This window comes from Gambusia affinis, linkage group LG20, assembly GCF_019740435.1.
Source record: "Gambusia affinis linkage group LG20, SWU_Gaff_1.0, whole genome shotgun sequence".
NCBI classification, from domain to species: domain Eukaryota; kingdom Metazoa; phylum Chordata; class Actinopteri; order Cyprinodontiformes; family Poeciliidae; genus Gambusia; species Gambusia affinis.
The window spans coordinates 19,726,152-19,738,274 of NC_057887.1; the positions used below are offsets into that span (position 1 = coordinate 19,726,152).

A 12,123-nucleotide genomic window follows, 5' to 3' on the forward strand; every position below is an offset into this window, starting at 1 on the left:
CTAAAGACATGAAGGGACTTATAGTAAATATATACATTAATGATATGCATGACTTGTTACAGGTAAGAACAGAATTTATTCGAAGAACAAAAAGACAAGACAATGAGACAAATGGGACAGGGAGGAGGACTTGCAAAGAAAGACACTCTACCTTCTGTATCTTGGCCGAGGCAGGCTGATAGCAGCAGGAGATGAAGGACTCCAGTTCTCATTACATTCATCCATCTGACCCGGCCTCGTGACGGCGGCCCCATTAATCGTGTTCTAACCATCCTCACCACCATGCTTCAACAAGCATCCAGCTGCGTAGAAAGGGGAGGAGACAGGAAGGCATTAATGTAGGTTGGCTCCAATCATTAGCCACATCTCCAACTGTGGGGCTGAAAAAGAACATCCAGTGACCTGTGGCTTTCTTGCTCAAAAATGAAAGGAAACGCATGTCAAACTTTGGGTTGTTTGGGCTGTTTCTATTTCAGTGGGTGTCAGTGCGGAGGAGGGTAGGTCCGATCAGGGTAGATTCACATTAAGCTAATGGGAATCATCCTTTGTCTTCTACAGAAACTACTTGCACTTAGGGAAATAAAAAGATTTGATGTATCTTAACTGTATGCACTCTTTTCCCTACAGACACAGACTTTAAAGAAAAGATTTTCTTTAAAGGTTTTCACTTTGACAGTTCCCTGTGTTGCATCCCTAAGATAAAGATCTAAAAAATCTAAAGCCAAGATACCATTTAATATTTATTTTGAAGAACGAGAAGCACACTACACTTAAAAAATCTTTAATTGGTCTTTGTGTTAACACATGAAAGTAAATTGCAGATTTTTTTAGGATGGCAAGCATTAAAGAAAAGAAGACAGAGAAAGGGAAATAATGGTGAGGAAGGCAATTTAGTGTTGGAGAAAATGCCAGAGGTGTCAGATACATTTCAAATCTGCCACATTTGAAAAGCTACATGGAGAAGCAAGCATGAAAAAACACATTGGCTTGACATATGCTTATATATTTATGCAAGTGCAGCTTTTTTTGTTGTTGTACGAGCAGTTTAGGATTAGAATAATTATGCATTAATGAAAGAGCAAAAAAAAAAAATAGAGAAAAGTCCAGAGAGGTTCAACAAATGCTTGTGTTCTAAATGTACTGTATATGTACTGTAATGGGCTTCCCTACAGATTTATGATGGATTGGTTTCAACTCAAAGTCATCAAGCATCCTGACTGTTTGTTTATTCATGTGCATAAATATCTTTGAGTGCAACAGAAAGCATCCTAGGGTTCTCAGCACAAACAGTCCAGATGGTTTAATTTCATTTTGAGTGTTTGAGTAAATGAATAGAGAAAAAATGTATAACACAAACAAAAAAAACTGATTTAAAAAAAAAAAAGTAAATACTTGCATTATCGCCTTATTGCACGTTGAGCAGACACCGACAAGAGAACCAATGACAAAAATACGCAACTAAAAACTTTTTACTTTACACACAGGACTTGCATGAGTAACACCTTTACCCAAAACATGCTAAACAATGTCCTTTCTGAAAGAGCTATTAAGTTCTTCCCTTTGAGGAACAAAAAGAGTTACCGGTTTAATTAGAAGTGATTCATGAAGCTCCCATGGCAGACATTACTGTGGCAGAGTCAGATTACTGTTGCCCCTATTCTCTCAATGGAGATTGAGTTGGTTGACAATGAAAATGTAATTGGGATATTCTATGAAGCCCCAGAGGTGAAATCTAGCTGACTTAAACCGCTAACTTTGTTCAAGGATGAGACTTCAGACACATCATGTGGGCATGCTCTCAGTTCTGCCATTTTCATCTATCCATTTGGGAGCGTAAGCGGATGTGCTGGATAAAGTGCCAGAGAACGTCTGTGGAGGGAACGGATGACATCTGACATTGTGAAGATATTCAGTCTTGAACAGAAAACTTAATGGCATTTCTCCTCCTAACCCCCACATTAGTTGTTTTTATAGATCCCAAAATGTAAGATGTTTATGCATCCCTCATCTAATGTCAGACCTGCATAGGAGTTTTATAAATAACTCAGTTATTTTCAAAAGACTGAGCCACAGGGCAATTGAAGAAGACATGACACACGAGACTCTGTTTGCATCCCTTCCGTTTGCGATTTTTTCAGACGATTTAAAATCATATCAGATATACAAAAATATGTTGCAATCTGTCAAACCAGAAAAACAATGGCAAGAATGCATTTGAACAAAATATTTCATCTGCATTGCTGTCATATTTTATTTCTCTAAGTTAACTGTGACAAAAAATCCAGCTAGATACTTCCAGTCATTGTAGACAATCTAATCTTTAATGTCTTTTGACTTCATAAATATATGAGAAGTGATTCACTACTGGGCTGCAAAGTGAGGTAGTGGTTAGAAACAGTTCTGCAACAGATCAATGTCAAAATATCTCGTTCATGTTTGATATCATGTTTTCAAAATTTAATTTGTCCATTTTACAATCTTTCAATCCATCATTCCCCCACTATCTACTCAACATGATGCCACAAAATGTATCCAAAATGTGTGTGCTTCTTTAACGATCATGCAGTCTTATTGTCAGCCAGCTCAATAAAAGTCTAAAAGTCAGAGAAATCACAATATGCAATTGCCTCAGAGTGGGAAGGTCAGTGTGGAGTTTGTTGCTTGTTTTCTCTAAGTTTTTTTATGGCTACTTCAGATTTCTTTCAGTTCAATGTCCGATGTTGTCTCTTATAATAAAAAGCACTGAAGTTTAATTATTCTATTTGTTCATGCCGTTTAATATGCTAACTGGGTTAGCATGAAGTTCCCTCACTGATTAAACTGTTATGTTGTACAAGAAAGAAAGACGAACTCCCTGACCTGAACAGATCTCAGCAGGTACAGAAAATTGTGAAATCATTTCAATCTGCACCAAGGTTAAGTGATAATGCAATGATCCTGCACTACTAGGACTTTCTAAAGATGAATATCAGACATTTGTTTGAGGGAGAAAAAAGTCAAACCGTTTTTACCTTCTTTGGCCAATATTAATCAATCAATCAATCAAAAGCAGTGCAAGCTGTGCTGATATATAATCTTCCCCCCCACCCCCCTCATGTTTGGATTGGCCCAAGTCCTTCTCACTGAGGAACCTATCTTTTATATCAAACAGAACAACCAAAACAGTTTCATATGATGAACTATATTTTCCTAAATAGGATTTCTAAATGATTTCAGTATTATATTTGCTCCCCATTTGTTACAATGATAATAAATATAGTTGAAAAAGTGTCTTAGTGCAGCAGGTTTGGTTGTTTTATGGTAATTTTACATTTAATGGTCCTTATTACAGCCTGACAATGTGTTTTCTTGAATGATGCCATGGCATCAAATGGGAAAAGGCTATTCCATGTACTATGCTAAGTTCAACTCTAGTGTGCAGTAAGAGAAATAAACATTGTCTCATTACAGGCAGGCCATTCAGCTCAGGTTTCTTGAAACTTGACCTCTGATCCGGGTGAGGTCTGAACAGCACATCAATCTAGACCAGTGGGGAAAAGGCAAATCTGACATCGAAAAATTTGAAATATTACAGAATTTTGTCATTTTTGCTTTTGATATAACTATACACCTCAGTTGATTTATGTTTCTGTATTTTGCTGAAGGTGAAGTTCAGTTCATTTGTTTATTATTGTATGTGAAGTAAGTTTATCCATAATTCCCTGCCTTCTGCATTGTTTACATTAAGTCCTGTGAAAAAGTGGTCTTTTGGTCAGATACTTTCACTTCAGAGTTAGACCCTATAAACAATTTACAGTTAAATCCATTATAATAGATTATTAAAACCATTTATAATGGTTTTGATAAATGCACAGTGACCTATCAAAACTTAACTTGCAATCCTTTGACCCAAATTGAACCAATCCTGTTCCACTACACTGAATGCATAAAACAACTGGAGAGAAGTATAACAAAAGGAACATCATTTCACAATTAGTCAAAAGATGGTTAACAAAAACAGACATCTATATTTGTTCACCGTGACATTATTATTCATCACTGACAGCAATGACGTCACTCAATCTTCAACCTTCTCCAGTTTTATGTGGGTCATAAAAAGACATAAATATCTACGCAGTTGTTGGGTTGCACTCAGAAGATATTGAGTGCAACTTCCTTCATGGAGTATTATCAGATTTTAGCAGTTGTAGGGTTTCTCTTTTTTCTTTGGCCACAAACCATTTCTCCCTGCAGTGCTGGACTTGTGTGTTTGTTTTGGTTGGATTTACCCAGAATGCCCTGATCTACAATCTGCTTCTGCTTTTGGAGCAGTCTCCTGTCCGCTTGGCGTTCACATATACATTCGAACCTTGTCAGACCAAACCAAGATTGAGGTTTTTATGCAGACCAGAGTTTATTTTTTGGGTCTGCAACAGTGTTCAATTATGCAATCACACATCCCCAGACATATTAAATCTTCTAGGCTAACGAACAAGAGTTTGACTGAGACTAAACAGGGCATGTATTAATACATCCTTGGCCGCTGCATACATCCAAATAATAAATAAATAAATAAATAAATGAATCACTTATTTTTTTTAAGTTTGAAGCTGATTTCAATTTACAAATTTTATTCAGAAAGAAAATGTCTTTTATTGCAACAACTAGGCAAAGATATATAAAAGTCAACCCTCATAGACTACAACATTTTAAAATCTTATTTGAAAAGTTATAAAAACTATTCACGAGACATCAGGATCAACGCTCCAAAGAAAATTTTTATTGAAGACAATTTCTACCCAGTTGTAGAAGGCCTAATGTTTTTAAAATTTAATTTATTGAATAATTGTTGCACAAGTCAATCAATCAATCAATCAAATGTTATTTGCTTTACATCAAATCAAACACAAAAACACAATGCAAGTATATTCAAATTAACATTCACCTGTAGTCCTTGTTGGTGCTTTCAGTAACACGCATGCTGACGTAGTGGAAGATAGCCGAAGTAGATTAAATCAGTACCAGTGAATCAATCAACACTTTTATAAACAAATCTCTACAATTAATACCAGCAGCAAGAAGCCAAACCACCGTATCATTGCTTCTAAAAAGCATAATAAAGATCAAACAGTTAAGCGTTTGATTCTAATCCTGTTTAATGCTGGCAAGCACCTGCACAGCTTCTAAGAAAACTGAGGATAATGAATAAATGATCTTTCTTCATGACTCACCAGTTGTTATCACTGCAGAACAGTCCCAGTCGGGATCAGTTCAGGATAACAACACTCAGACAATGTCAGAGCCAGGAAGAATAGCTGGCTCATGTTTAATTCTCTTGTCTTCTATTGACAGCTCTGTTGCAAACCATTGCAGACCATGCTGTAAGTGTCAGAAACCAGGATAAAGTGTATTAAGGCTGAAGGCACTTCTCTACTGCTAGAACTTCAAAAAGTTTGATTCCTCCAGAGAGGAGCGGAAATACACCCCACAGAGAGGCAGGCATGCTCAAAGAAAACGAAACATGGAAATTCGATGGAACCGGAGAAACGGGGGCCGATCAGACAACGAGAGAAGAGACGGGAGGGAAGGCTTAAACAAAAGGAGTGACAAGCAACAGCAAGAGACTGCGATACAAAAAAGGAATTCAAACTAAGCAGTGAGACGAAAAAAGAATCATCAAGGCAGAGTTTGTGACCTGCACTGGTTTTACTAAACATGAAATACCTTTGAATCAGGCATGATCACAGGGATTATGCACAAATTAAAAGAGAGCACAGTTACCTCACTTAATGTGAGGTAAGTGTAAAATAGAATGTCAGTACTGAAACAGACGTAACAAGACAGATGGAAATCCAAAAGAAACAGAGAAAAAAGTACTAGAAAAGACAAAGGTAAACTTTGTGAGAGCTAAAAATGGTAATACAGACTCAGCAGCCTTGAGGGAAAGGAGTAGAGTTTTGTATCTTGTGTAAGGTCATAAACATTGTGATCAAATTTCTGTCAATCCAAATGACAGATAAGACCTTGGTTCTGAAATTCTGAGTGTTTTTGCTGAAAAAGACAAATAGCAATATTTTCCTTGAAGTCTCAGAGCTGAAATTTCCCCATCTGTCAGTCCGTCTACATGTTTGCCAGTACTGTTCAACAATGTCTGTCAGGTTTGTCAGGTTCTCTGATGTCAAAATTTCTCTTTTCTATTCTCTTATTTCCAACGTTTCGTATCTGACACAGCTTACTATGAGAGGTTAATAGTCTTGAACAAACATATTTTCCCAGTGTAGAAGGACAACTTCCTTATTGTTGGAAGTCTGAGAAAATTATCTTTGGCTTCTTCAAAGTTCTTTACAACTCTTGCAGGAATTGAACATTTAGAAAATAAAGCATTGTGGGGGAAAAAACTAAATAAAAAACTGAGATGACAGCCTCTACTCCAACACAAATAACAGGGCCAATGTCAAAACACTCTCTGGAGTATTATATTATATCTGGACAAAAATTTATTTTTCAGCATGTTGTACTGGTACTTTCCACTTTATTCCTCCTTTCTACAGTAGAAAGCCTATGGAAATTTATGATTCAGTATTTTGTAAACTATACATCTGGGAGTTACATTACTAGTATTGACATTTACTATCAATTGTAGTCATTCACTCCTAAATTAGGAAGCAGAGTTCTCTTAATAATATTATCTTACAATAATCTCTTCTATTTTGAAACATATGTTCGATCAAATATTTTCAGAAAAATAAAATTCGGACATTTATATTCGGGAACTTTTATTTCATGGAAATGATGGCCAAAGGTAAGTAGACAGCATAAGGTATTTATTCCAGCACAGCTCAGCAAATGCTTAGTTACACATTCTGAATTGAGTTTGTGTGTAAAACCGCTTGCAGTGCTGTGCTGTCAACATGAATTAACTCATTTGTATGGCGCAAACAATGTTTGCAAATAAACATACAGCAGGATTTGCATGTTTTGTATCAAAAGCAATTCACAACAAATCCTCACCACTTTGCAGCATCAGTGGGAGCAAAGTAGAGGGATTCACATTCTTGATACAAGCAGTTGTGTTGACCAGGCTGTCCAATAAGCTAATGGCCGGGCACTTTGCCCATCTTGTTCCGCCAATCTCACTGAGTGTCAGTCAGCACCTGTGAGTCTGAAGAACCAGCATCCAAAACACCACAATTTCCCTGATTGTCCCCAAGTGCTACAGAGAGAACCATGTAAAAAAAAAAAAACACACACACACACACACACAATACAAGGAAGAAAAGTATACACCTTCTAAGTAGATTAAATTCAAGTGTTTCTATAAAAATAAAAACAAAAACATTAAATTTCAAAATGGACATCTAAACTTTATCTCCTGAATGACAAAAAAAAAAAAAAAAAAAAAAAAAAAAAAGCCTTGTAGTTCAGCATTTTCTTCCTTTACACTTCAGCATTTCTGTGAAATGTTGCTGTGTACTCAAGGGAAATAGTGTGGCAGAAAAACAAAAGATAATTTATTGATTAGTCGATAACGGTGTGTTTAAATTGCTTTGGGTCATAAACTTTGATGTTTTTATTACATTATAGTGGCCAAAAGGTGTTTTATTTATTTTCTAAGCCACTTCAAGGTGGACAAAAGGCAAACTACTGCATTAAAAGTGAAGTAAATGAAGAATGCTTGAAGACAGTGTGAATGTAAGACAGTCATTGTGTCTTACGTTTAGATTTACAACTTTTTACAAAGTTACATAAAGACATCTTACTTCTGCCTACCGTATCTCAGTGATGTCGGTTTCTTCTCCACTGCGGGGTCATTTGATTTCACTCAAGTTGAAATGTTGGTATTTTCATCTACACTTGAACTCGGCACCACAACGGAAAGAAATTAGTGCATTGATGTCAACAGAACTGGCACTTGTTGCGTGACCTGAAGTGCCACCAAAATGAATGAAGCAATTTGTGAAATTTGTTCTCATTTGCCTCCGAGGACGTTTGCTTTTTAAAAGTAATCACTCCGGTGCAGCTGAGCTTACTGAAGGCACAATGGGATAAAATTTCAGCTTCAGAAACATATGTATTGATTTGTTGAGTCATTGCAGGAGCAAAATGTCTAGAAGGAAAACAGTGGAACATAAACTAGTGAAACTACCAAAGAAAAAAATAAAGATGACAAAAATGTAGGGATTGATTCTTATATGATCTCTTTCCCCCCGCCCTTATGGTTTTACAAAGGTTCTTATTTAGTTATTAAATTAGCCCTTATTGTTCCATTATTCTGTAGAAGGTTCCGTTTGCAGGTAGACAAAATAAATGAAATTTTGCACTGGAACTAAATTTCTATGTGCTTTAATCTCATGAGCATGAGAGACAGGAAGAGCAGGGCAGATTGAGGAAGTGCAGGTGTAAGAAATCAGGTCACCAAATCTTTCAGCAAGATTCTTTTGATAAGTCGGTCATGTTGGCACTCCTGGATTGAGAAGATTTAAAATTACATTTGGGCTTTTCTCTGTCCTTGGGTTCTCTCTGACTCTCAGTGTTGTAATATTTATGAGTGTTCTTTGTCGACAAGCTGTGAAGGGTTGCAGAGTACGCTTTAGCCTCTCATTTTCTCACCATGAAAGCTGTAATGTACATTTGAGAAAATGCAGCCTTCCACAATATAATAAGTGGATGTGGGAGCCTTGGCAGCTATCTCTCAATGCTGCAGCTCTGGAGAAATGACTCCTATTAAATCATCAGTTTGTTTACAGGTACCACCACAAACCAAACACGGAATTTATTATTTTCCTTTGTGGGTGTCAAAAAGCTTGCAGTGCACCCATTACTGCTTTGCTTGCAATTTTTTTCTTTTTTTTTTCTGGTTGAACAAAAGTTATGAAAATTGAAAAAATGTGTTGGAGTTTTATGACATATGTGAAGGTTTGTTTTTGTATTACTCACATTGGAAATGTCAAAGTTTCAAGCCTAACTACAAGTTTGCTAGCCTGCCACTTTTTATCAACAAAAGTTGTTCTTTTACACGATCTGAGTTGTAAATCGAGGCAGAGGCATGTCATGTGTTCTAATGACAATCAGGGGAACCCAAAACATTTGTGCAAAACCTTTTGAATTTATGCTCTACAAACTTTACTTAAGTTTTTTTTCCCCCCCAAAACACTGGCTCTTAAATAACACTATAGAACAACTAAACACACAACCAGAAGGGCAATGGAGATTAGAGACACACTCAGAAATCCAGCTACCAGGATCTGATTCTCATCAGAATCTAGACATTTTCCTGAAGCAGACTGGGACCTTCAGTCTTTACAGCAAGAAGATGCCGATTGTACACAAGTCTCTTAGGTCTTTTAAGGGTCAACTTAAAAAAGGTTTATGCAATTTGCTAGTTTAGTGGCAGCAATTCCAAACAAGATGATTTCAAAGTGGAAGATGTCGGAGAATTTTATTCGTTTTGCCATCCAACATCTTAGAGAATGCTTGCAGCAACGGGTGTGGGAGGGTGAATGTTACAGTATTTTCTGGGTGACCATAGAGAAGCTGTTCTGTTCTTGACAAACTATAATAAGAAATTTAAAAGAAAGAACCAAATTAAGTGGTGATGAAACCAACACCTAATCAATTTTATACTTTGCATCTGGTCCAGGTCTCCTGTTCAGAATGCTTTTCCTTAGTTTTGCTTTGTTTTTTTTAATTATTATTTAAAGAAAATGGTTTAATCTTACTATCCCCAATAAGTCATTTTGTTGTCAAAAAATGTTAAGTTTTTCTATCTCTATTTTTTGTTTTTCTCTTCTCCTGTAGGCTGTTTAAAAGGCTGATGTGGAAAAAATGTGGGGAAAAAAAAGATATTCAGGATTTAGGAGGCATAATGGTGGCTTTTCAATGCATCCTGGATTCTACCCAAGTAAATGCAGCAATCTACTTTTCTCTTTGAAACACACACTCCAGCTCTTAATGCACATACATACTAATGCGAGATAATGCAAAGAAATGTGCTTTTTAGACCATACGATTGTTGAAAGATGCAGTACTCATGATTTGTGGAGTCCTTTTTCCTGTACTTTTCCCCACTTCCATACTTTCCCCAAGTAAAAACTTTCAAAGCAACTCTGTAACACTCTCTCTCCTATTTAAGTCCACTGGAGAGGACTCCATACCAGAGCACTGCACTAATGATCACAATATGAACGTGTTCCAACTTTAGCAGCAGCTAATTTGACCAAGTAGATGTTCCAGCTGACTACTCGACCAGAGTCTGAGCGGTGAGCAGCGAAATTAACAAGCAGAAACATGACAGCTGACAAGGACTGAAATTTGAGTGAGAGAGGAAAGGGGGGTGGAGGCACAGTGTCCCTCTGTAGTCCAATATAAATATGAGGAAAATGTGAACAGAGGCAAAAAGTACACTGCAAGGTTTGGAGGTTAAGCCTTTGCTGTTTTTCTGTGCGCTCTGCTGTAATTAACCTCATTTCAGCAGGGCTCACCATCTGGGCTCAGTAAAAAACAAAGATTGCAATATGCCTTCACTTTGTTGTAAACTCTTCCGGCAGGCCTACACTCACTACGCACAGCCCTCGCTCCTGGATGGATGATGAGCTGATCCTCAGTTGCAGGTTTAGGTCATGTTCTTTTTGCCAGCTGGTTTTTAACACTTTCCTATAGCAAGCAATTAAAATTCAGGCAAGTGTGTCATGGGGGCTGAATCTTATGAAACACGGTGCTCTATGCTGTTATCCTATTGTGGTTGTGTGTTTTCTTTGTTTCCCCTGCTCAGCAGGTGCCACACTGAACCTCACCAGCCGGTGCAGGTTGAAAGGGTTTGAGTACATCAGGTTTCAGGCTCTAGGAGAAGAAAATATAATTGGGAGACAAGCTGCTGCTCAGCCTAATTTCACATATAGCCTGACTTCCACAGTAGTGTAGTGTGGTAGTTGTACTTTATTTATACAGCCAACTTCTAAATTGAGTAAAAATAAACTACCTTTCAGACAGTGGTTACACAACTGATTTTTTTCCTCCCTGTTGTTTTTTCCAAAAATAATCAGTATGGCTCAATGTATTCCTTGCCAGTGGGAGGTGATCATGTTGACATAAACAGAATCAAAATTCAAAAGAAGACTGCTAGACTGACAACTTCTAAAAAAAAATAATAAGAATAATAAAAATAAAATAAAATAAATCTAAATTACAGTCTCTTCTACTTGTCACTGCTTACCAGTTCCTCTCAGTCTTCAACTTTTTCAGCTTAAACTTAACATCTAAAAGTTTTCATCTGTGGCCATTCCTGGTGTATGGTGACATTATTTTCTTAAATATTGGAGCAAAAGTGCAGCAAATGTACCTAAAAACATTTTTTCCCCCTTCACTCCATATCATTATCATTGAACATAATCACTTTAGTACTCTTCCTACTTGCTGAAATTCACTGGGAGCTCGTGTATTCAGAAATGCACAAAAACACCAAACCTAAATAACCAATCCAATACTATCATGTTGCAGTTAGAAAGAGACCAAAGTGCTGGTAAACTGAGAACATATTAGTAAACAACAGGGCATGAAACAGGAGCCAGCATGAGCTAGAGAAACTTAGTCAATAATGGGAAAAAACAGAAATGGACAATAAAAACCAGTGAGATTAAATCCTGATGGAGTGGAGAACAACAATAGATGCAGGTGAGGAGATCAGGTGATGGGGAACAGCTGTGAGAGAGACCAAGCTGTCAGGCTTGGTGAATAATTAGCGCAAAGAAGCTGAACTAACGATCAAAGAAAAGAACAATGCTGATCTAACAGAACAAAACCCAATATAACATGATAATAAATAAACTGTAATAAATAAGATAATAAATTATTAGTATTAATGAAATCAATCAAAAATAAATCAAAACACAAACACACCAGGATCAAAATAAATACAGGCTTTAACCTTTTAGATCATTAAAAAAAAATTAAACAGTGGGTCACTCTTCATTTTCCTGAAATCCACAGTTTTTGTCTCAGTGTGTTGCTGAAGAGCAGTTGAGTTGATTTGCCCACATGTACCTTTTCACATGTGAAGGGATGAATGATGAGCCATGTCTGGCGCTTAACATGGTGTTAGTAGATGTTAACCATGACAGATTGCGCTGCCACCGGTGACCACGGCTG

General features: G+C 36.9%; 1 protein-coding gene across 2 annotated transcripts in view; it reads right to left on the minus strand.

Moving 5' to 3' along the window:
* The window catches only part of LOC122823053 (protocadherin-15-like), a 214,907-nt gene that overhangs the window by 184,617 nt on the left and 18,167 nt on the right, over positions 1–12,123 (minus strand). For both annotated transcript variants that reach the window (XM_044102283.1, XM_044102282.1), the window contains exon 2: positions 152–302. In XM_044102283.1, the coding sequence (XP_043958218.1) occupies positions 152–284 (133 nt within the window). In that variant the 5' untranslated portion in view covers positions 285–302. The remainder of the gene's footprint in view (positions 1–151; positions 303–12,123) is intronic.